The sequence below is a fragment of the Cricetulus griseus genome, chromosome 2 (assembly GCF_003668045.3).
Source record: "Cricetulus griseus strain 17A/GY chromosome 2, alternate assembly CriGri-PICRH-1.0, whole genome shotgun sequence".
Lineage (NCBI taxonomy): Eukaryota > Metazoa > Chordata > Mammalia > Rodentia > Cricetidae > Cricetulus > Cricetulus griseus.
The window spans coordinates 40,647,561-40,673,571 of NC_048595.1; the positions used below are offsets into that span (position 1 = coordinate 40,647,561).

At 41.3% G+C, this 26,011-nt stretch overlaps 1 protein-coding gene across 4 annotated transcripts in view; it reads left to right on the top strand.

Annotated features, from left to right (window-relative positions):
• Osbpl9 (oxysterol binding protein like 9) overlaps positions 1-26,011 on the top strand; it is a 132,350-nt gene that overhangs the window by 25,382 nt on the left and 80,957 nt on the right. For all 4 annotated transcript variants that reach the window (XM_027402438.2, XM_027402439.2, XM_027402441.2 and 1 more), the window contains exons 2-3: positions 1,702-1,752; positions 17,414-17,492. In XM_027402438.2, the coding sequence (XP_027258239.1) occupies positions 1,702-1,752; positions 17,414-17,492 (130 nt within the window). The remainder of the gene's footprint in view (positions 1-1,701; positions 1,753-17,413; positions 17,493-26,011) is intronic.

Below are 26,011 nucleotides of genomic sequence, written 5' to 3' on the forward strand. Positions count from 1 at the left end.
TGTCTGTGTGTCTGTGTGTCTGTGTGTCTGTGTGTCTGTGTGTCTGTGCGCACCCACGCAGTTACAGCAAAGGAGACAGCTTACTGAGAATGGAGCTGCAGGAGGGTTGGGCTGGATCACACTGCTGCAGGTTCCTTCACCCACTGAGCCAGAATGTATTCACTCTGCTGCCCAGGCCCAAACTCTCTTCTCTTAAGCCGAGGTTTGAAACTGGAGATCTCTGGTCCCGTCTGAGTTGCCCTCTGGAGTTTGTGACACTTTGTGCTTGTTTTGCTCTGTGTTAAGACTGTGTTAGGCTTTTCTTTTTTTTTTCCACGTTTTATAAGAGTTCATCGGTTGTTTTGTAGAAAGCTTCATATTCTGATTCTCGGGGAGTAGGTCCTTAGTGAATTGCTTCCAGTTGTGTCTTTTAGTGTTTTATAGTTCATAGTTGAAATGGTAGCCTCGTCACTGGCCTGTCTGGCCCTGTGTCTTGTGATTTTAAAACTGCTTTACAATTTTGATGGCTCCAGGATGAGTATACAGGCTTTCACCTTTTTAGCTTACTTTGCAATCTAATCTCATTGGTGGTTTGTAACCTAATGAATGTTTTTGTATCCTGCCTTTATTGTTTTGGAGAGAAGATAAATATAGGTCCATAGAAGGGTTGTTAAATGCTTAACAGATGCTTTTCTTAGCAATGTTTTCATTAACTGTGTATTATTAGTAAAGGACTCTTTAATTGTGCTTGGTAGTGAGGATATTCTCTTCCTAAAATGTATGTCTTTGTTCTTGCATTTATTTGTAAGTAGAATAAAAGCAGACTGTCTTTAGTACATCCATAACCACTCTGAACATGAGTTTCCATGGCTTAGAAATTTGGAAATTATAGGGTATCTGTGGCTTCAAGTGGGACAATTATGCAGTCATGTGGATTTCGCTTGTTTAGATTTTTTTCTCATATAGGTAGGATATGGAAAATACTAGTTATTCCACAAGTATTATATATTTATTAAACCCCCTTGCCTATATTTTACTTTATTTTGCATTGCCAATTTACATTCAGGAGCATTTCCTGAATGTCAGCTCTGTGCTTGTTGTGACAGCCTGTGTCCCTCCTCGTCTAGTGAGGGGACAGAAGGGACAGCAGTGTCTCACCAGGAAATGCTTTTTGAGCACCTAATGTATACCAGCACTGTACTAAAGCATAAGATAAGGCAAGATAGACTTGTCAGCCTCCAAGGAATGCCTGCAGATGTACATGCCACAAACAGGAAACACACAGGAGGCTGGATGTTCAGGGGTGAGACTCCAGGTCAGATGGCTAAAGCACTTTGATGAGTGGCAACGAAACAGGAAAGGCTCTAGATGAAAAATGATGTCTGGGAACTGCACAGATAATCTTGAGCACCATTTCTAAAGTGTGATCCTTTCTTTTTGTCAGCATCATCGGGGAGAGATTCTTAAACACGTAGGTGAGAAATGCTTTTTTACAATGAGGGTGTGTAGAAAGTTCTGTGCTCAGGTTGATTTGTGTAAACTAAAAAAAATTTTCATTGAAAAGCTGGTCATTCCCCTACAAGAAATGATTTCTTTTGGGGCAGGTGATGGGCAGAAGGAATGGCCAGATCTGTAAATTTTACTTGATTTTTAGCTTCCAGGTGACATTAAAAACAGTTACCTGTAACCTTTTATTTACTGAATGTTTTGTTTTTCTTTTAGTCTAAGGACAAAATGATGAGAGGCTCTCGAAGAGGATGTGTTAGACTCAGGGTGAGTATTCCTTCATTTTATGAAGACCGATTTCAACAGAAAATACATATTTTGATGGCATCATGGAGCCTGGATTTAATTTAATTTCCTTACTTAGCCATTGGGTCAGATGACCAAGTCCCACGGAGGGAAATTGGGTTTCTCCAAATAACTTATAGAAGTATCAGGACCAGGACTAGACTCAGTTATTTTGATCTGTCGTTTAATCCATGATTTAAAGCACCTCCTGACTTTCCTTTAAAACCTCATTTTACATGGGATAAGGCTAGAATTATACTGTTGGTGTTACAGCAATAGTAGAAAAGACTCAGAAAAACCCTCATTAGCTGCTCTATTTTCTTTGCTTTTTTTTTTTTTCAGTGCTGTTTAGTAGTGACGTATAGCAGTGCCGGACAGTAGAAAGATAATTTGAACCACACATACAACTTAAAAATTGATGCTAGTCCAGCATCCCCCCCATCTGTGATATGCTGGTGCATGTGTGTGGGGGGGGGTGGGAGGGTGGTCAGTACTGTGAACCCAGGGTTGCAGGGTCTCCATGACACAGGGCAGCAATGGGATGTCCAGGAAGAGTCCCAGTGAGGGCCCAGCATCATTCAGCAGAGATCATGGGCCTCAGAGATCATGGGCCTCAAACCAGACCAATGGCTCTTTGTGATAAATGCCTGCATGTAAAAATGTTTGGATAAAGGGGTTTACTGCATGACTCACTGTGTCACGATGCAGCTTTCATGAGATTTTACTCTTTTTTTTTTTTCTCTTAAATTTTATTTTGTTTTATTTTGGGGGCAGGGGGGATGGGTGGGATCAGGAAGCATAATGTGAAAGACACAAAGAGTAAATCATAAGAAATATTGGTGGTAGCCCACATTTGAAAGGTAAAATTAAACAGATGAAATTAATGAACTAATATATCTAAAATATTATTTTAACTTGTAGTTAATATAAACTTTTTGTTGTTGTCTCTGTGTGTGTTTGTCTCTGTCTGTCTGTCTGTCTGTCTCTCTGTTATGATAAATCTTTCCTCCACCCACTTGAATTCTGTCCGCCACATGGATGGCCAAAATAATACACAGAGACTTATATTAGGTACAAATGCTGCTTGGCCAATGACTAGGATTTCTCATCTGCTAGCTCAGTCTTAATTATCATAAATCTATATATTTTATAAGACTTATCTTACAGAGGGTGCCTTCCGCTGGCACCCTCTCTTGCCGGTAGATCACATGGCGACCCCAGAGCAGAGACCAGGAGGAAGAGAGAAGGGATCCACTTCCTTCTTGCCCTTGTTTATGAGTCTCCCTGTGCTATGTTAATTCCTGCGTGGATCACCACTTCTTTACTACATTTCCTCATTGGCCAAACAGTACTTTACTTATCATCCAGTAAGACAAACACATACACAGAAGCACTTACCCCATCCCCTCTCTCTCTCTCTCCCTCTCTCTCTCCTTTAAAGACAGGATTTCTCTGTGTATCCCTGACTGTCCTGGAACTCATTCTGTAGATCAGGCTGGCTTTGAAGTCACAGAGATCCACCTACCTCTGCCTCCTTGGTGCTGGGATTAAAGGCGTGCTGTCACCACCGCCTGGCCCAGGTGGAACTCTTGAGTTTGAGGCCAGCCTGGTCTCCATGTTAATCAGAATTACATAGTGAGACCCTGTTTCCAGAGAAAGGCAGACATTTGGCATGACTCTTTTCATTCTGGGTCTTGGAAGCCTGGCTTGTCTTTTGCGATGATCACACATCTGGAGGAGGTGTGTTCCGTGTTTGTCTGTGGCTAGTGGTGCCTTACTGAACAGCACAAGTCCGGTTTCACATGCTGCTTTTAGTTGCTCCTTCAGTTTCTGCAGCTTTTGAGTTAAGGAGAGCTAAGGAGCAGTCCATGGCCAGGGGCATGGCTCCAGATTCACTCCTGTATTAATTCCTTTCCCCAACTAGGTCCCCCGCTTCTGGAAGCTTTCCACATTTCAGAATTCTTTTTGCTTGTATGCTTTCTGTCATCGCCCCTCCTCCCTGCCCTTACGTTTTTTATTTGTGGTGCTTTGAACTGATGGTAGGGTATACCCTTACTTTTGAAGATGTCAATATATTGGTAAACATTGTTACCTTTATCGTCAGTTCTACCAAGAATTGGAAAACAATCACTTTATTTTTTGGGAAACAATTCTAAGTTTAGGCATAAAGGGAAAAAGTCTTGAGTCGATACAGGAGTAAGTATGGCTGGTTTGCAGAATAGAAACTAGACTAACATGAATATATGACAACACAAAGATTTTTTAAAAGCAACTTAGGCTGTTTTTTAATTTTTTATTTGGTCTTCTTCCTTGTTGTTTTGAAATAGAATCTCACTGTCACAGGCTGGTCTTGAATTCATGGTGATCCTTCTGCCGCAGCTTCTCCAGTACTGGGGTTGCAGCATGGTAAATCATACCTGCCTTTTGTATTTTTAAATTTTCCTGTGATCCTTCTTGTTGTGGTCAGATTGCTTTCCTGAGTACTTGTTATTGATCCCAGTTCCCACTGGGTCTGATTTTAACTGCTTTTTTTTTTTTTTTTTTTTTTTTTTTTTTTTTTTTTTTGGCTTGAGGTAGGCCTGTGGTGAGGCTTGGCAGGGCTGTGTTGAGACAGCAGGTCAGCTGATTGTATTTGGAGTTAGACCACTGTCTTGTCACAGTTAATGTGCTGGCTTAGTTCTTGGTTTTGGTTTTAAAATATAGTTGAGTTCTTAACCCTTGTGCCTAGCACTCAGGTTAAGAGAGAGAACTTTGCCAGCTGCCCGAAAGCTCGGATTATGCCTCCTGTCTCCTAGCTATTTGCCCTCTGCGTTGCTTTATAATTTTATAGTGTGACATCCCTAAATTTTGTAGTTTTTAGATTGAATATTTTAGATGCTTTACTGTGTCCTTCTGTCTCTGTCTCTGGAGTGCTGTTGGGATTACAGTGGCCCAGCACCCGGCAGTTCTGTATTGCTTATTTAAAAATTCTGTGCATTTTGTTCACAGTTTACCCAATGAGGAATCCTACCCTTAGACCTCTGGGATTTGCATAGTGTGCATTTTCCTGATAGCACTCTGGTGCAGCTTGGCACCTTTCTCTCCTCTGTTTCTGCTCTGATTGGTGGTGCATCCAGAGACTGAATCAGACTCACATTCTATCCTGTTGACCAGACTGTTGGTGTTGTGTCCTTATAGCAGGAGACACATGTGTCCAGTTCTTGTTCCCTATTGATAGTAGTGGATGATAATGCCTGGTGACTACTTATACTCATTAACTCACTTGGAGTTGGCAAAATTTAGATAGTCTATTTTTATGTTAATTTTGTGAGAGCTTTCTTCCCCTCTATTATCTGTTTACCTAACAGTGTGGTTCAAGTAGGCAGGATAACTGCTTCATTATTTCCTTTCACTTGCCCAGTTAAGATAATGACTTTGTTTCAGGCCACAAAGAAAAAATGGAAACAAGGACCTAAGTAAATATTTGTGTACCATTTGTTCATAACAGTATTAGTCACAATAGTCCAAAAGCTAAACATTTTAAGGGCCTTTACATAGAAAACTGAATATTATATGTATTGTATGTGAATATACCCAGAAACACAGTAGAATATTGTGATGGGCTACCTCAGTCATCGATTTGAGATCTAGAATCACCAGGAAGATGGGCCTCTGGACATGCCTGTGGGGATTATCCTGATTAGGTTAATTGAGATGAGAAGCCCTACCCACTGTGGGCAACACCATTCCCTAGGCTGGGATCCTGGACTGTATAAATGAAGAAAGGAGCTGAACCAGACCTGTTAGGCCTTGCATTGCTTTTGTCTCAGGGTGTTTTATCACAGCAACTGGTCTAGAAACTCAGAGAATATACTATCTAGCCTTTAAAAAAAGAAAAGAAAATTTCACATATGCTAACGTGATGGACCTTGAGAGCGGTATGCTAAGTGAAATAAACTAGCCACAAAGCACAGATAACATTGTGAGTCCTATTAGATATGAAGAGTCATCCAATTCCTACGAACTGGAATAAAATGGTTTCCAGTCTAGGTATGGGAAATAAGTTGTTATTTGGTGGGTATGGAGTTGTTTGAGTTTAGAAATGTAGTTTCTGGCTGGATATTGGTGGCACACACCTTTAGTCCCAGCACTCTGAAGGCAGAAGTAGGTGGATTTCTGTGAGTTTGAGGCCAGCCTGGAACAAAACAAAAACAAAGATAAAAATCCAAAACAACATATGTGGTCTGCCTTGAGAGGGAGCCAGGACCTGAGGGCCAGGACCCAGAGGCTGGATACCCCAGAGACCTAGGCTAAAACCAAACATGACTTTGGGAGGGGTAGTTTCTGGAGATGGATGGTGGTGACAGTTTCATAGCAGGATAAATGTCCTTAATGATATACAACTAATTTGTTTTGCCACCATATACAAGAACATACATTGAGTTCTCCATAATCTCTCTGTCTCTGTCTCTTGTTTTTTGAGGCAGGGTTTCTCTGTGTAGCCCCAACTATCTTGGAACTCTGTAGAACAGGCTGGCCTCCAATTCACAGAGATCTACCTGCCTCTGCCTCCCAAGTGCTGGGATTAAAGTCCTGTGCCACCACCACCTGGCTTCACAGTTCTACTGGTAAACACCTCACTTGGATTTTCTAAGGCTTACAAGGCTGAAGTCAAGAAGTTGACTGGGATGGGTCCCTATCTGGAGGATCTAAGAAAGAACCCTTTTTGGACTGTTGGCCAAATTTAGTTGCTTGTAGTTAAACTTCTGAGGTCTCTTTGTTGCTGTCACTTGTGGCCCTTGCTCTGCTTTTGGGGGCTCTGCTTAACTGTTATGTCTCTTCTCTGTAGGAGTGTGTGTCCCTCTGACACTTCCCATTCTGCTGCCAGCTACAGAAAGCACTGTCTTTAAAAGGCTTATGCAATTAGGTCAGGTCAGATAATCTTTTTGCTGTTTCATTTAACAAAAGCATTGCAGTGATCTCATCGTATCCGGTTTGCATCTATAGTCCCAGGAGAAGAGATTATCCAGGAACAAGTATCACTCTTAGAATCCTGCCTGCCACATAGCAGGACAGAGAACCTTCAGAAAGGTTAAATCTTAGTAATTTATCAAGGCCACACATTGATGGTGAATCAGAGACTGAACTTTGGTCTGTTCCATTCCCAAGCTACCTTTGTGTATTTTAGGGCTCCATTGTTATTGTTATTATTATTATTATTATTATTATTAGACAGGGTCTCTAGCTCAGGCTGGCCTTGAGTTCCCTGTAAGACCTTGAACTGAACCTCTTACATCTTTAATGCAGACATGCCAGCCACATTGTGGCAAAGCAGCAGGAAATCAGCAGGGAAAGTAGGGAAGTGAAACACTTCCTCCTTCTCTGTCTCTTTCCCTCCCTCCCTCTGTCCCTCTCTCTTTGAGACAGAGACTTGCTTTGTAGATAGGCCTGAAATTCACTATGTAGCCTAGGTTATCCTCAAACTCATGGCATCAAGTGCTGTCATTACAGGTTTGAACCACCATACCGGTCAGCAAAATTTTGACATTGTTGGTTACAAAGTGTGTACCACTAGATGGCACCCTTGACCCGAGGAAGTAGGATGGTTGGTGCTTGAGTCTGATCTAACACTTTACCTCTGTGTTTTATCTGAAAGCAAAATATAAACATTGTAAGGAAATATTTACAAAATGGGTAAGTAACAACATTAAAGAGGTGTATGAGGTAGAGGCAAGAGCATGGCATCTTTGGAGTGGAGATTAGGAATGACCTAGGCCTTTTTAACCAGCCTCTGAATTGAGCCAACTCTTTCCATTCACTTTTGAGCTCTTACAAAAAACATAACTGGCTGGAGAGATGGCTCAGTGGTTAAGAGCACTGGCTGCTCTTCCAGAAGACTCTAGTTCAATTCTCAGCACCCACATGGCAGCTGAAAACTGTCTCTAACTCCAGTTCCAGAGGTTCCAACACCCTTACACAGACATACTTGCAGACACCAATGCATATAAAACAAAAATAAATAAAATAAATAAATAAATACCCCAAAACAAGACTGAGTATCATACTATTCACTCAAAGAATTTTCAGCATCAAATTTGTGATTATATTTGAAAAGTAGTAGTGATTGAATCTAGTGCCTTGGAGATCCTAGATGTGCAACCCGCCACTGAGTGGTATGAGTGGTATTCCCAGCTGCCTTTTAAATTTTTTTGAGACCAGAGTTTACTGTAACCCACCACAGTGAAGAGTACAGGCTGAATATCTCGTATATGGAATGTTTGTATCCCTCTTTGGGACTTTGGGATATTTGCATGTATATAAAGATCTATTTTAGGGGAGGGACCCAAGTCTAAATGTAAAATTCAATTAAGTTTCACATATACCTTATACACATAACCCACAGGTAATTTTATACCATATTTTTGTGCCTTAATACATGAAACCAGGTGTAGAATTTTCTGATTGTGTTGCCTGGTTGACCCTCAGAAAATTTTGGATTTTATAGTGTTTTGGATTTCAGATTTTCTTTTTTAAGTCAGGATGCTCAACTTGTATGACAAATCTGCCATGTGTAGGGTATAAATGGATTTTTTCCCTGTGCGAGCTGTCATCTGTTCTCTTTTCTCTTAGCTCATCATGAGAGATCAGCAGCATACCACATTAGATTATTAATACCTTCAGTGCTGATGGATACTAATGCTTTATTTTAGCCCTGTGACATTTTCCCATATCTCTCATATTGGGCTGCATCTAACAATAAGTGGCATCCTAGAGTGGATATCGGGAGGTGATTTAGATTAATGTATAAACTTATAAATGTCCTCTTCTATCCTGCAAGCCTATATCCTACAAGAAATGCTATCATTGTCTTGTCATTTTATGTTGAAAAATTACTCCATTGATTTAGGGCTCACTGTTAATGCAGTAGCCTTTTGCCAGCTCTGTCTGTTTCCTATGAATTTGACATTGAAATGTCCTTGAATTCCCAGTTCTCCTGCCTTTGCCTCCCAAGTGCTGGGATGATAGGCGTTTGCCACCATACTCAGATCAAAATAAACTTCACACATACACATTTTCTCTCTCTCTCTCTCTCTCTCTCTCTCTCTCTCTCTCTCTCTCTCTCTCTCTCTATCTCTCTCTCTATCTCTATCTCCCTGGCTCCTGGAGCTCACTCTGAAGACCAGACTAGCCTGGAACTCAGAGCTCTGCCTGCCTCTGCCTCCTGAGTACTGGAAAATAGGTCAATGCTATAGACCTGACCAAATGAGCATTCCTAAACCTCATAAAGAGTGTTTGTTCAGAGGCTGTTATGTACTTAATAATGAAGCAGTATATGAGTTCTTTCTTTCTCTTTTGGATGCATGTTCTCATGTGTTTTTGGGTGCATGTACATCTATGTGTGGAAGTCTGAGGTTGACATTGGGTCTTCCTTGATTGCTCTCCACCTTATATTAAGGCAGGGTTTCTCAAGTGAACTCTGAGCTTGCCATGCTAGCCAGTTTGCTTCAGGGTCCCCTGCCTCTCCCTTTAAATGCTGGATTCCTAGGCAGAACAGCATTCATGTGGGTTCAGGGAACCCAAACAAAAGCTTCAGGGGTCTTGACAAAAGCTTTCACAGTGAGCGCTTCAACTACCGGTCATCTCCTAGTCTCACAGTCTTTGTAAATCGGCAGCAAGATAGGGACCTGCATTTGCTGTTGCTTCACTGTTATACTCTGCAGCTCCCAGAATGTGAAATGAAGAAAAAGCAAAAGATGAACTAGACTAGTGGGCCCAGCACATGTGGTAATATGAGAATAAGGAACAAAGAAAAAAAGATCAGAATGGGAGAATAATAGTTACTCATATTTGAGGATATGATTATGTGCATAAAATCCACAAGAACTGGTGGGATGGCTCAGTGGGTAAAGATGCTTGCTGCCAAGCCCGATGACTTTAGTTCTGTTGCAGGGACCCACATAGTGGAAGGAGAGGACCATCTCCAACAAGTTGTCCTTTAACTTCTACATGTGTGCCATGGCACATAAGTACAGCTCCCCGCCAATAAATAGATGAATGTGAAAAAATTATAGAAAATTTATTTGTATAACTAGCCTTGTAAAAATTTTGGATGTTGAGGGACGAGAGAGATGGATCAGTGATTCAGAGGAACTGAGTTCATGACCCATAGCTCCAGGATAACTAACACCTTCTGGCATCCTCGAGCATCTTTACATAAGCAGCATACATGCCCAGAGATACACACAGACTTGTAAATAAATAAAAAGAAGTCTTAAAAATATGTGGGGCTAGGGGCTGGAGAGATGGCTTAGTGGTTAAGAACACTAACTGGTCTTCCAGAGGCCCTGATTTCAATTCCCAGCAACTACATGGTGGCTCACAACCATCTGTAATGAGATCTGGTGCCCTCTTCTGGTGTGCAGATATACATGGAAGCAGAATATTGTGTACATAATAAATAAATAAAATCTAAAAAAATTATATGGGCTGGATGTGGTGGCACATGCCTCTAAACCAGCACTCGGAAGGCTGAGGCAAGTGGATGTCTGAATTTGAGGCTAGCCTGGTCTACTAAGGGAGTTTCAGATCAGCCAGAGATATACAGTAAGATTCTGTCTCAAAAACAACAGCACATTGGATATGAGATCAAAAAGTAGTAACATTCCTCAATAATTCCCATAATCAATTAGGAAGAGAATTAAAGAACAGTGTTTGTAATTATAGGTAGAACTCACCTAGAGATATGTTTTACAAGACAAATGCATTATTTTAAAGCAGAAAATTTATAAGCTATTGTTGAAAAATTATAGGGAGACCTGAATAACAGCAAAATTATTACCACAATCAAAGAGGAAAAGGCAGCTGTGGACAAGAGGAAAAATATAAGGCATATGTTTGACAAAGGATTAATATCCAAAAAGTATGAAGAACTACAAATTAAGAACAAACAAATACACAAACAAAAAACTAAAGAAAACCTAAAGAATGCATGAAGTCAGAAAGAAAACAAAAAGTATACTTAAAATAAAAATGTATATTCAACTCATATAAAAGGAAATAGGAGGGTAAAATAGATATGTTCTCAGAATGGATAATAAGGGTAGATTCTCAATGTTGAAGGTGTTTTTGTATGTGTAGCTTTTTAAGACTCCCGGAAAGCTCAGGCCTCCAGGATCTCAGCCCAGGACCTCGGTCACCCCAATCACCATGCGGAATTGAAAGCTTGATGCAAACTGCACGAGGCTTTATTGTTGTTTAATGAGCTAACCCCATGTTAGCTCGGGTCTTTCATCCACTTGCCATGGCGGATGGCTAGAAAAGACAGCTCGAACTGGCTGTATAGAGATCTTGTAGGGCATCATAAGGGGGGTGTCTAGGGGTACGCACAGGCTCAGGATTGGTGTGCCTCCAGGCTTGCCCTGTGTTGATTGGTCAACTGGTTGTTATGGCCCATAGGCCCTCCCAGGGTGGTTGCTATGCCCTGCATGTCATTGCTGTGAGCTTGTCTGTAAAGCACACCTAGAGCCGTAAAGCATAGCACCACCAGCTAACTTCTAATTGGTTCCTTGCCACGAGGCAGGCATCTGACCTCTTAGTGAACTAAGACAAGGTCAGACAAGCACATGTTCGGCTGTTATGGCTGCCGAAATGGGGAGCTGGTCCCTTCAGCTTCAATAAACAAATGGTGAGTGTAAAAAAAAGTTGTGTGGGGCAGTGGTGGTGGATGCCTTTAATCCCAGCACTGGGGCCGGGGCAGTGGAACTTAGAGGTCTGCCTGGTCTATAGAGTGAGTTCTAGGACAGCCAGGGCAGAGAAACCCTATTGTGTGACCACAAGAGATGAACCGTAGTCAGTATGGTCGAGATATCTTTATTGAGATAAATACCAGCCAAACGCAAGCCAGAGCATGCCCAGGGCAGCTGAGCAGCAGCGAGGCCAGGGAGAAGGGGCTTCCCATGTGCTCCCTGTTCCTTAAGAACCTATCCCATGTCATTCTGACCTCACCTTGACCACGCCTTGACAGGCGTGGTCAGGCACACGTGTAGCCAGCCTCTAACAGGCGTGGCTTACTGTCCCCTACAAAACCCTGTCCTCAAAAATAACCCCCAACCTCCAACCTCCCCCCTCTTCCGCCCAAAGTTGGTTAGTATATTACTGGTTCCTAAAACCATGCCTGAAAAACTCAGTACTTGTTGACTCAATGAATGAATGGCTGAATGATGCTACTGCAGGCTCTCCATTCAGCACCTTTGTGAGCAGGCTGAATACAGGCATTCCTGCTTCCCTTTATACATTGGCTTCTTTTTTGTTTCCTCTTGCATGTTCCTTCAGGGTGCAGAGACACCTTATTTCTTTTATATTTCCTAGCTGTCGGTATTCCTGGCCCAGTATAGGTATTCAGTAAGTTTGCTGAAGTAATTAGTAAATATTGCTTTGGATCAGGAATTGCTAAAACTGGTGTCTGCCTTTTAACTGTTATCTTTGAACAAATGCTTTACCTCTTTGAGGCTGTTTCTTCTTCTTCTTTTTAAAGAATTATGATATATATATATATATATATATATTATATTATATATATATATATCATTATGCCTGCATGTATGCCTGCAGGCTAGAAGAGGGCACCAGATCTCATTATGGATGGTTGTGAGCCACCATGTGGTTGCTGGGAATTGAACTCAGGACCTCTGGAAGAACAACCAGTTCTCTTAACCTCTGAGCCATTTCTCCAGTCCTTGAGCCTGCTTTCTATTCTCTAAATATGAGTTACCAGTTGTTCACCCTAAATTTCAGCAACAATGTTTAAAGCTCTATGTAAATGTAAAGTTCCACTGTCATTTCTGCAGCGAGGGGCAGTGTGTGGTTAGTGTGTAGGGGTAATCATTATGCTGTGTGCTTAATATCAGGCATATTCCTTTTAGGGGGTATGTGAGCAATTTATGCTCTGGAGTAATCATTTCTTTATTACCTTTGGAATCAGTTCACCAACCTACTTTTTTCTTTTATGTAAAAAAAATATGCAAACTGGCCAGAATCTTGTCTTGTTTTGTAAATCATGAAAGCAAAACTGTTTTCCATTTTAGGTATTCGGACCATTATTCATGTTTAAAGTATTTTGGGGTATATAGAAAAAAAGAGAAAACTTAGAAATCCATTCTCTTTGTCTTACTTAGTGTTTCTATTGCTGTGAAGAGATAGCATGATCGTGGTAACTCCTTTTTTTTTTTTTTTCCTTGAGACAGGGTTTCTCTGTATTGCTTTGGAGCCTGTCCTGGAACTTGCTCTGTAGGCGAGGCTGGCCTTGAACTCAAAGAGATCTGCCTGCCTCTGCCTTCTGAGTGTTGGGATTAAAGGTGTGCACCACCAACGCCTGGCTCCTGGCAACTCTTATAAAGGAAAATGTTTAGTTGGGACTGGCTTACAGTTTCAGAGGTTTAATCCATTATCCTCATGGTGGGACATGGCAACATGCAGGCAGACATGGTGCTGGAGAAGGAGCTGTGAGTTCTACATTTTGATCCACAGGCAGCAGAAGGAGACTGTGTGCCACACTGGGCATAGTGTAAGCATAGGAGACCTCAAAGCCCACCTCCACAGTGACATACTTCCTCCAACAAGGCCACACCTCCTAATAGTGGGAATCTCAATGGGCAAAATATAAGATGAGTCTGTGGGGGGCATTCCTATTCAGACCACCCCATTCCACACCCTGGACCCCGAAGGCTTGTCATAATGCATCATATAATACAGAAATGCATTCAGTCCAACTTTGAGAGTTCTCATTGTCTCTAACAGTCTCAACCCTGTTCAATAGTCCAAAGTTCAAAGTCTCTTTTGAGATTTATGCAGTCTAACTTTAATCCCCTGTAAAAATCAAAATGAAAAAAAAAAAAAACCAGATCACATACTTCCAACATAAAATGGCACAGGATATTCATTACTATTCCAAAACGTAGGAAAGGGAGCATAGTGAGGAAATATTGGACCAAAGCAAAACTGAAAACCATCTGGCCAAATGTAAAACTCTGCATTTCCATGTCTGATGTCAAAGTGTTCTTCAAATATCCACCTCCTTTTATCTTTGTTGATTGCAAAACACTTCTTTTTCTTGGACTGGTTCTTGGACTCTTAGCAGTTTTCCTCAGCAGATATCCCATGACTCTGGCATCTCTAAAATTATGGAGTCTCCAAGGCATCCGGGCTTCACCTTCACAGCTTTACACAGTGGCCTCTCTAGGTCTCCAACACAGGGACACTTCTGCCGCACACCTGGCCTCAGTGACTTTCCTTAGTCATAGAGGGAGATTCCATAGCCCCTTCCTTCTATCTTTTACTCTAAAGCCAAAACTGCATGGCCAAAGCTGCTAATTTCTGCTGCTTGCTGTGGATGGAACATGGCCCCCTTGTTTAGTTACATCTTCACTAACTTTCTGTTTTTGATGGTTTCCTTCACAGCCTAAGCTTGTCTGTCCTAGAACTTGATCTGTAGACCAGGCTGGCCTTGAATTCAGAGATCCACTTGTCTCTATCTCCTGAGTGCTGGAAATAAAGACATGTACCACTATGACTGGACCTAAGTTGGTGTTTAATTCCTTTTCACAAGTTGGAAGCTTAGCTGGGTGGGGTCTTGCTCTGAGGTTACCACTTTTATTTCATTTCTTAATCAGTTTATATCCTTGAACATAGGATTTAGCTCCATTCCACTTCCCAGTGCCCCTTTTCTCCTCAAATTATACATTTTGTGTTTTTTCTTTGCTCAGCTTGTTCCTTTTCATTATAGGTCTGTATAAGAGTGACCATTAATAACCACAAACAGACTCAATACTAGGCTGGTTTGAGATTTCCTATGCCAATGGAATTAATCCAAAACTCTTCAAGTTAGCCTCAGGCAGACTTTTTGGACAAGGGCATAAAACAGCAACATTCTTTGCCAAAATATCACAACAATAGTCTCTAGGCCACATACTAGCATTCTTCTCTTCTGAAGCTTCTCTCAGGCCCCCACAGTTCAGATCACCCCAGCATGACTGACTTCCATGTTCCTACTAGGATGGCCCATTAAGCCCCACTTAAAGCATTCAACTGCTTTTCTAATCTACAGTCCCAAAGTCTGTATTCTTCCAAACAAAAACATTGCCTGGCCTATGACAGTGATACCCCAGTCTCTGGTACCAATTTCTGTCTTAGTTAGGGTTTCTGTTGCTGTGAAGAGACAGCATGATCATGGCGACCCTTACAGAGTAAAACATTTAATTTGGCTGGCTTACAATTTTCAGAGGTTTAGTCCATTTTCATGGCAGGACATGGCAGCATACAGGCAGATGTGGTACTGGAGAAGGAGCTGAGAGTTCCGGGATGGAGACAGCTCAGTGTAGAATCATTGCCTAGCAGCTGAGATGCCATAGTTTCAGTCCCCTGCACTGAAGGAGAAAAAAGTAAAGGTAAAAGTTCCAAATGTGCATAAAGTTATGGGATGAGGGCATTTGTGAGCCCTCCTGATGCCTGTCTTGAGTGATTAGATGATGGACAAACTTAGATTAAAGAAACTTCAAAGAACAAAGGAACAGACATTTGGAAGTGGGTATTACAGCTTGGTTGAGTTATAATTTACATACTGAGCCTGGGGATGTATCTTAGGTGGTAGAGTGCTTGTCTAGCATGTGGACTGGATCCCCAACAACAAATAAACTGGGAATAATGATGCATACCGTTAACCCTTGTACTCAAAAGGCAGAGGCAGGAAGATAAGGCATTCAACGGCATCCTTGGCTACATGGAATTAGAGGCCAACTTGGGCTATATGAGACCCTATATTAAAGAAAGAAAATTCACATACTGTACAGTATTGGTTTAAAATATGTGGTTAATGTTTTTGGTATATTCATAGGATTGTTCAGCCACCACAAGGGTATGGTCAGTTTTAAGAATGTTTTCATTACTCCATGAAGAAATATAATGCCAGCCAGGTATAGTGTTGTGTGCCTGTAATTCTAGTGAAAGACTGAGATACAAGAATTTATTGAGCTCAGGAGTTAAGGCTTTCTGGGCAAGATAACAACACCTTGTCTCCAAAACAACCCTTCCCACCCCTGCTCCCTAGCGTTCAGTCCCTATTCACCACACCCTCAGGGAGCTACTAAACTACTTTCCACCTCTGTATTTGTCCATTGTGGTTATTTCCTTAGTGACAAGCTTCTCTGATACTGTTTCCAAGATTCACCCAGGAAGAGGTCAGTGCTGGGAGTGTGCTGCACTCTCCTGTCTGTGTTTTATCTTCTGTTCTGGAGCAGAAGGGCTTTAAAAGCAAGGACCATTGTTCCATGTCTTAGAGCTAGCCCACATTCCTGTACTTGGCTATTAAGTACTACTGTATTTGTGTCTGGACCCATGGAATGTTTGGTTTATTAGAAATTCATGAAGTTAGCCTAGTTAACCACTCCTGAGTGTTGGGATTAAAGGCGTGTGCCACCACCACCCCACTCTGCTGTGAACTACTTGTTAGGTCTAGATTAAGTCTGAAAACATTTCCTTATTTGAGAATGGGGACAAAATTTCTTACCTACTCTGAATTAAGCAAGCTAAATAAGGTGTGTAGAATTTAGATGGAAGTAAGGTTTAGCTACATGGTATCTGGGAAGAAATGAATAAATGTTTGGCTCTATTAATATTTTTGAGACAATAGTAGTCACCCTACATACCACCTTTTTGATGTGATAAGGTTGTTGTTGTTGTTGTTTTTTCTCCATTCTTTTGACCGTTTCTTTCAAGGTATCTAATAATGGACTGTGTGAGAGAAATGTGTTCCTGTGGTGTGGTGTGTTCTCTAGCCCCTCTTGGATATGCAAGATATTGATTCCTTGAAAAGATTTCTCAGTAGACTTTGATTTTTGTATAGCTTCCCCACACCCATTAATTCTGGTTGTCTGAATAGGATGCATATAGTTGTATATAAAAAATGTTAAAAGTTCTTGAAACAACTAACCAATGTAGTTACCTGCCCTCGCTGCATTCTGAAAGTTATGTTTTCCTTTAGAAAACATGTGTTTGAGTGCTGTGTGTCAAAATAAGTAAAATTGTCCTGGTTCCCAAAACATCACAGCAGTTTAGTGGGAGGAGGCGGACATAGGAGCACACAGTAACTCAGTGTGAAAACTGCAGCGCCCACCAAAGCACAAATATTATGGGAGCATCTGGTCATTGGGCAGTGTTTTGGAGCAAATGTCAGCTGGTGTTTCTGCACTAACAAGCGCAAGACAGAAGCAGCCTGATGAAGAGCACCTGCCGTCTTTGAACTGCACAACAACCTGGGGCAGTATAGGTTTCTGACTCCCATTTTAGAGAGCAGTTTAAAGCTCAGGAGAGCTCCCTGGCTGGCTGTTAAGCAGATTTCAGATTCAGCATCTGTGTTTGTCCCCTCCCACTGCATCCATGTCCCTTAGCAAGGCATAGAAAGCCTCTGTGCAAGGTACTGCTAAGGCATCCCGCCAGCCCTTCTCCTTTAGTTCTTCCTCCTTAAGCAAAACAAGGTTCTCGGATTTCTCTGTTCGTCTAGCCTGTTTCCAGTGTCCTTAGTGCTTCGGGTATTCCAGGGCCGGCTGTAGCAGTAGTGAATATTGCTGATGTCATTGTTTGCCTTATTGGGATTTTGCTCTTTGTTTCGCAGGGAGCTGTGATTGGTATAGACGATGAGGACGACAGCACCTTCACAATAACTGTTGATCAGAAAACCTTCCACTTCCAGGGTGAGCTGAAAGGAGAGATTCTGTCTCTTCATAGTCCCGCCTGCTCCTTCCCTTCTCTCCTGGGTTGTTTGCTGAGTGACTTGAATGGTTTTGCAACTGATCCTGCGTGAGCGAATGCACAGGAACCTTCTGGATGAAGTGGTACTGCAGGTTAGGCAGGGGTTTGTGTCTGCAGTGGATGCACATTAATTTGAAGCGACTGTGGATCTGGCTGCAATTGGAGATAAAAAATTTAAAGGATAAAAATCAGTGAGAAGCAAGCGTAATGGGCTGCTGCTGCTGCTGGCTTGTGCTCACAGAAGGTTGCTGATCTTCTTTATCGAGGAGTGTGCTTCTGCTTCTGCATGAAGAGTCTAAAAGACTGAATGTGAAGGCTGCCGTGTTTGTCCGTGTGAAGCTCAAAATGTAAATTCAATTGAAGCTAGAGGCAACCTTTGCGGGAAAGGTTTCGCTCTGCTTCAAGAACTCCAAGTTTGCATTCATTCCATCTGCATTTCTGTGTCTTGTCTGCCAGCCATCATTCCTCTACTCTTATCCCTTCTGTAGTTAATAACTCCAATGCCATCTGCCACTGCTATGTTTCGGCATTGCATGCTATGGCTCACCGGTAGAAAGGGTAAGGTACTGTATGATCATTCACATTTCATCTTGCGTTGGAAGCTCTAAACCTGCAAATCAAAGCTGATCTAAGCGATCTGGTCCTATGACCCTGTTGTCTGTTAGGAGTGCCTATTATTGTTGGTGCTGGTGTTTTTGTTATTTTGTCTGTCCAGAACAACCTCTGTTTTAGGTTTAAAGCAATCCAGGAAACTTGGAAATGAAACTATTTGTAGATGTTAGCACTTTCTCTGAACTTGTGATTATTACTGTTATGGTTGCCAGATACATCAAGGTGAATAATTACTAATACAGTTATAGCTTAAAAACTGTTTTAGTTATGAGGTCTGTTGGTGACCATATACACTATGTGAAGGTGTTTAGGCCACTGCTGTCCTATACTAGGACAGTATGTTGTAGTTGTTTTTTTTTTTTTCATTGTTTTGCTTAAGAAATTGATGTGTAGAAATGAAAGATGCTGCCGATGAGCAGTAAAGAAAGGTCAGTGTATGCCACAGTACATGTCTAATGTGTCGTCATGCTTATTCTTAAAATATTAACCATGCTTTAGGATATTATTTGTTTGGAACTGCTTAAAAAATGGTGCTCCCCTGGAAATTTCCACTCCATTTAACTTCATAAAACCTTTTAACCATATTATAAAGTAGCCCTGGTTTTTAGGCTAAATATACAACACTGCTTATAAATCAAAGCAGATAACTGTGACTCTTTACTCCACCCAGCTGAAGTTGAATACTTCACTGCAGTTCTAGCAGGAGCTGCTGGGTGCAGGGGGGCTGCAGCACAGGGTTCTGCGGTTGCTGGGGAGGCCCCTCTGGGCTAGAGCAGCTTTGTTTGCTTGTTGGAAAGAGAGCCTTGGATCTCTGAGCAAAGGCACCTCTACCTTACCTTAAATTATTTATGTTAAACTGATCTCCTTAGCATTTTTATATTTATGTGGCTTGCTGATAAAACAAGACATTGTTTAAATGATAAAGATAAATAAGAATTTTAAAAATGAACCCCAGTTCCTAGATTGTCAGCTTGTTTGTTTTCTTCCCTAGTATTTGTGGGGTGTTAAGCAACGTGGGCTTGTACAAAGAACTTAGACTGTTCATTGGTTTAGTCGATTAGGAAGATTGCTTCACTTAGAGACACTCGCTTAGCAGAAAATCTGCAAATTTTATGGAAAACATTTCAGTGTCTGATAGAGCTTAAATTTTATGCTATTCTTTTTGATCTTAAATTGCTGATGAGAATTGAAAGCAAGTTCAGGTTGATATATATTATCATAACAAGTTTGAGTGTTACCTTTTTCCTGTGTGAAGTTAGAACTCGGAGTCTACAGAGTGAGTTTCAGGCCTGCCTGGGCTGCAGAGTGAGACCTTATTGTCAAAAACTAAATAAAAATAAATAAAAAGGAATTTTTATTGCCGTGAAAGACCATTAGGATGACATTTTGATCAGAGAGTGACATGATGAGATTCCTATTTTACAGGGTTGCTCCAGGCACTGTGTTGAGAATAAGGTGCAGAGGGCCATAGACCCAGGAAATCATTTAGGAGGCTACTGTAGACAAGAAGAGAGAAAGAGTGAGAGTTTCCATACTGCACCAGTGGGGGTAGGAAGGTAGCAAAAGTGGTCCAATTGTATGTGTGCTTAATCAACTTTAGTGGAGTATAATTAACGTGAAATAAAATTTATGCATGAGGAGCTGATGAGATATGATGGCTTAGTGGGTAAAAGCTCCTGCTGCAAAAGCTTGATGAGTTTGATCCCTGGGGTCCAGTTAAAGGTGGGAGGAGAGAACCAACTCCATACAGTGATCTCTGGTCTCACACATACTGTGGCATGCCTGAACTCCCTCCATCATACATGTATTCATGTTACACATACACTGAAACAGTAATAATAATAATAAATTACAATTTAAAAAATACCTTCAGATAAAAACATTTAAAAATATATGTATCATATATTTTAGTAGGTTTTGGCCAGTTTATTTAAATATAGCTGCTACCACAATCAACATAGATTTCTATCACTCCAAAAGATCGCTGCCCTTTCAGATACCCCCTCCTATGCAATTACTGATCTGCTCTCCATCAGTAGAGGTGAGCATGCCCATTGGGGAGTTTTACACTAATGGGACCATATTATGTGTATTCTCTTTTGCCTTACTTTATTTTAGCTAAGAGCAGTGTTTTAAAGTTCATCCATATTGTTGCATAACTTAGTTACTTTTATATAAGCTAAGTCATATTCATGTTTTATGTTGTTTTATTTTTCAAAACAGGGTTTCTCTGTGTAACAGCATGGCTGTCCTAGAACTTGCTGTATAGACCAGGCTGGCCCCAAACTCACAGAGATCCACCTGTATATGCCTCCCAGTGTTGGGATTAAAGGCATGTGCCATCACTGACCGGCCAATGATGTTGTATTTATTGTGAAGGTTGAGTTGTAGCATATGATGGAAAGGCATGTTCAGGTTGACACAGAGTTTTGGTTGGGGTAAAAAGAACAGAGTTGCCATTAACTGAAGAGGATGATTCTGAGAAGAACTAGTTTGGAAGAAAGGAGAATTTGGTAAACCTGATGACTGTGTAGTTTGGATATGGAATTCAGGGGAAATTTTCTGGTTAGAAAAATAAACCTGGGAACTCACTGGCACAAAGATGGTATTTATGGCTGTGAGAATTTGGGAATAAGAGTAGAAAGAAAAAAGTCCGAACACTGAGCTGTAGGCACTTTAATGTGTATTTTAGAGGCTTCAAGTTGAGGCAGAATCTGCAAGAGAGACTGGTAACAAGAGGGTACAAAAGCAAGTGGAATCTAGAGACAGTGCTTTCTAGGAGGGAGAGGGATCAGCAACTGTGCCAGATGCTGCTGACAGACCAGGGAAGTGAGCAGGAATGGATGATGTCACAGTGGAGTTAATCGTGAGTTTTTGACACCCTCGAGAAGAGCCACTGTAAACCAAGACAGAGTGCTTTCAAATTCTGAGCTGATAGCAGGAACAGAAGAAGGGATTTCAAGCCATGGGAGTTTGGAGAGATTTTAATTATGTTTAAGGACAAAAGGAACATCAATAGCATGTTTCTGTGTTGACAACAGTGATTCCATGAAGAGGAAGAGCTGATGATGCTGGAGAGAAAAGGGGTGGGGTGGTGGTAGTTGAGTGGGGTGTTGTTGGCTCAGTGTTCTGGAGAAGGCAAGAGCTGATGGGACCTACAGCACAGCTGCAGACATTGCTTTTGGCTGGGAGGATAGACAGATCTGTGGTGAAATAGCTGTGGCTGGTAATGGGGCCCTGAACAGATCAAAGCAGTGGTAATGGGAAAGCAAAGAGGAATAGATTGACATTTGTAGTGGGTAAATCAGCAGGAGCTGGTGACTGGTTTAGAAACGTGGGAGGAGAATTTAGTAGTAATGGTGTTCTTGGCTTGGTTCTTGATTGAACTTTGTCACCTCTGAAACGGTCTAGAACTAGTGTCTTGAGGAATTTAGTTTGGAGATACAGAGATGATGGGAACTGAGCCTGATATCAAGTGCAAATGAAGATAGTTATTAGCATGTTGCTATTAAGTAGAACTAGAGGTTGAACGTTTGAATGGCTAAGTAGGATTGAAGCTAGACAAAAACTAGCATTTTGAGGTCTGCATGTCTGATGACCAGAGTTCAATTCCTGGAACCAACATGATGAAAGGAGAGAACAGATTCGCAAAAATTACCTTCTGACCTCTGCACATGTGTTATGGCACACATAGACAAACAAGCACCATACACATACAGCATGAAATAAAATGTAGGATAATAACGAAGACGAGCAATGTGGAAAGGGGAAGCTGCTGTACTTGGTCCAGAGACTTGTTGAACGTTGGCACATTCTTCACTTCTTTTCAAAAGAAGTCACATTTACTTTTTCTTACTCAATGGGAAATGAGTATGTAAAATTTCCAGATTTTAAAACATTTGAAAAAATGTTGGCCAAACTGTGCCTTTGTGAGCTACATAAAGCCTTTTATTTTTAAATCTTTGGTGAAAAACATTGGCAGTAGTATCTATTGTCTGTTTTGGAGGTCACAGGGCGCAAAATCTAAGGTCAAATAGGATGGAATGCCGGCAGACTGGGAAGAGCAATCAGAGAAGTTAGGATGGAGGCGTGTGTGTGTGTGTGTGTGTGTGTGTGTGTGTGTGTGTGTGTGTGTGTGTGTTATGTGTGTAAATCAGGTCTACATCAGATGTCTTTCTCTGTCACTCTCTTGTTTTTTTGAGCCAAGGGTCTCTCACTGAACTTGGTGCTCACACATTGGCTAGTCTGGTGGCTAGGTCAGCAAGCCCAGGGGAACTGCCTATCTCAGCTTCTAAAGTTAAGGGGTTCTGGGAACCCCTGACTTTTCATGTGAGTGTTTGGATCTAAGCTCAGGTCTTTGTGCTTGTGTGGCAAGCACTTACCTCATTGAGGCATATTCCCAGCCCAGAAACTAATCATCTGAAATTGTTGTTTTCATAGATCAAAAGTAGTCTCCTATCAGCATTTTATATGACTCAGACTAATAGAAGAGATGAAGGTCTGTAGTTCACTTTAATGATTAGAAAAGTCCAGTTGTTTGAATTTTACTTCCAAATAAAGTTGTAACTTTTTTTGTCTTCATTTTGAGACAAGATCTCATGCAACTTAGGCTGGCTTCAAAATGAGGCTGAGAATGACCTTGAATGACTTAGCAGTCTGCCTGAGCTTCCCAGGTGCTGGGATTGCAGGGGTGAGCTACTATGTCTGGCTTGTGAAGTTGTATCTTTGATTTAATATATGTAATGATTTATAACATTATGGATATTGGGATAATAATAGCAAACACTTATTGAATGTTTATTTTATACGAGACATTATTTGGAATTCTACCTTTATTAAGTCATGCAGCACACTACATTGCAAAGTAAGTACTAGTGCCATTTTTATTTTATAAATAAGGAAGTTAGGGGCTAATGTAAAGCAAAATGAAAACTGAACACAATATTTAGTACTTTATTTTTGAGACAGGTTCTCATGAATTCTTGGCTAGCCAAGAACTTGCTCTATGGCCAGAGAGGATGACCTTGAACTTCTGATCCTCCTGCCTCTACATCCTGAGATGTGGGATTACAGGGCTGCATTACCTTGTTCAGTTTATGAGGTGCTGAGGATCAAACCAAGGCCTTCATGACTTATTATAGACATAAGTCACCTAGCTATCATGAGCTATCATTTTATCAGGAAGGAATTAATGTAAACTAGGAGGACCTTCAAATAACAATGCAGTTGAATGCAAGTATAAAATACCATGCAATGTTTCTGTGTTCCATTACTTAGAAAGCAGTAGCAGTGCTGTGTTGCTAACAACTATCGGGTTGCTACTAAGTTACTGATACGAACCAGACGTTGTTCAACAAAGCTACACCACTTATGTAATCGCTAAACCCATAATCATAGATAGCTTCACTTCTAAAGTGGGAGAAACTGGGTTTTAGGAAGCTCAAGTGGTAGAGCCAGGTTTTGTGCTTAGATCCATCTAGGTCAGTGGTTCTAAAGTGTGTTTGTAGACAAGCTAATGGTGAAAAGTCCTGGGTGGGGGGCTGGAGAGATGGTTCAGTGGTTAAGAGCACTGATTGCTCTTCCAGAAGACCCAGGTTCAATTCCCAGCACCCAGATGGCAGCTAACAACTGTAACTCCAAGATCTGACACCCTTATATAGAATATATGCAGGCAAAACACCAATGCAAATAAATAAAAAAATAATAAAATGTCCTATTGGTCAAGTATATCAATGCATTGATGTCTCCAGTACACTAACTAACACTGGCCAGCTTTGCACACACCTGCATGGTCAGTTGTTTAGAATAGATAGTTGTTGTCATACTAAAGGTTTAAGTGTCTCCTGCTTGGAGAGCTGTTAACCTCAGCATTAACACTGGTAAACGTGGTACTGTCTTCTATTGACTTGTGATAGTGCCTCTGTAGTTTTATGTTTCTGATTTTTATATGGCAACTGTTCCGAAACAAAAATCTACAACACAGTTCATGTAAGGGAAGTAAATCAGCTGTAATTAATTCTGTAATTAGCTGTTATAATTTCAGTGGTGCTTGGGATGTTTGTGGAGGGTGGATAGGGCTGGATTCATTTGTTGGGAGTTTGTTGTATTACTGTGGGAGGATTAGATCTCACTAGTGTACCTATGTTCTTCTTAATTTGCTTTCTGTTCATGATCCTCCCTAAATATTTGAAATTACAATCTTCTCAAGTCTAATTATGGACTCTAGTATAATGAGTAGCTAGACCTCTCCAATCCAGTTTTATTTTTGTTAGTAATTTACAACTTATTCCACAATTTGTTTTTCTTAATTGCTAATGTAAAATGTCAGTGTGACAATCTGGGAGAGTAATGTAAGGGTGATGCTAAGTATCCCTCCAGTCCTACTGCCTGAAGGGGAGAATGATCTGCTGTTTGTCACCTCCCTGACCCTCCAGTCCTGCGTTTGTGTAAGAACAAGTCATCCTGTGGCTATTAGTAACGTCTCTGTAGTGGTGACCAGATACTTGATGGAAACAACTCATAGGGAGGAATTCTTATTTCAGCTCTTGGCTTCAATGGCATTAGTACATCATGCTATGGAGGGTTTGACAGAACAACGAGTGAACCAGAGTTCATTTGGGGTAACTTCAGGAGCTCGGCAGCTGTGTCATGGAATGCCCCGCCCCAGAATGGGCGGTGACTCTTGGAAGCTGCATCTGCAGAGGTCCCTGCTGGAGCTATCGATTTCTGCCCCAAGCAATTGCTGTTGCTTAGATAGCTTGGTGCTGGGGAGGGGGAGGGGGATGGGGGATGGGGAGGACCTTGTGGCTCTTAGTGAGCAATCTTTTTAGTTTGGGGCACATTGCTCGGTGTAAAGAGTGAGTAAAGCTACATAATGAAAGGAACTTTTCCTCTTTTTACAATAACTTGTAGAAATACTAGTGTTCAATTTATTTCTTCTACTCTTTTTGGTTTTTCTAGACAGGGTTTCTCAGTGTAGCCCTGTCTGTCCTGGAACTTGCTCTGTAGACCAGGCTGGCCTCAAACTCAGATCTGCCTGCCTGTGCCTCCTCAGTGCTGGGATTAAGGGTGTATAGCCCTTGCCCAGCTCACCCTCTCATTTTTAAAAATTGATTTGTTTTTGTGAAGTCGGCAAGTACCTGAGTGTGTATTGTAACACAAGGAATTAGGCTATCTTCTCGGTGTAAAAAGAGGTGAACACAGTGAAATTCACTGATTAAGAAACTAATTTCAAATTCTCGTTCCAGCAGCAACTTCTTGGTTGTACACAGTTTCTGATACTTTCCATATTATGGGTTAAATGAGTTAAAACCTTGGCAATTCCCGATAATGCCTGGATTGCACTGACCCTTGTTTTGAAGTTTCAGATTGCCTAGTTCTGCCACGGTTTCTTTTCAGCCCTTTTGTTAACTCTTACACATTCAGGGTATGAATATTCATTTTCATGACCATTATACTCTTACTAAAACACTCCATATGTAACATCAGTTTATCATATGAGCTAAAGTTATATTGTATATTGCTGTGTGTGTGTGTGGTTCTCATGTACCCAGGCTGACCTCAAGCTTGCTATCTGAGGATGGTCTTGAACTTCAGATTCTCTTTCATTTCCTAGTTATTGGATTGGTGTGTACACCACAATACCTGGTTTATGCAGTGCAGGGGATCAAGCCCCACAACTTTGTACATGTTTGGTAAGCACACTACCAGCTGAGCTACATGCTTAACCCACATTTTCTTAAAATTAAATTAAGGGGACCTTAAGACAACTTGACTGACATTTGGAAAGGGCTCAAATTTAAATGAATATAGACAGCTGTCTGGGTAGGCTGCTGGCTGCAGTGAGGCC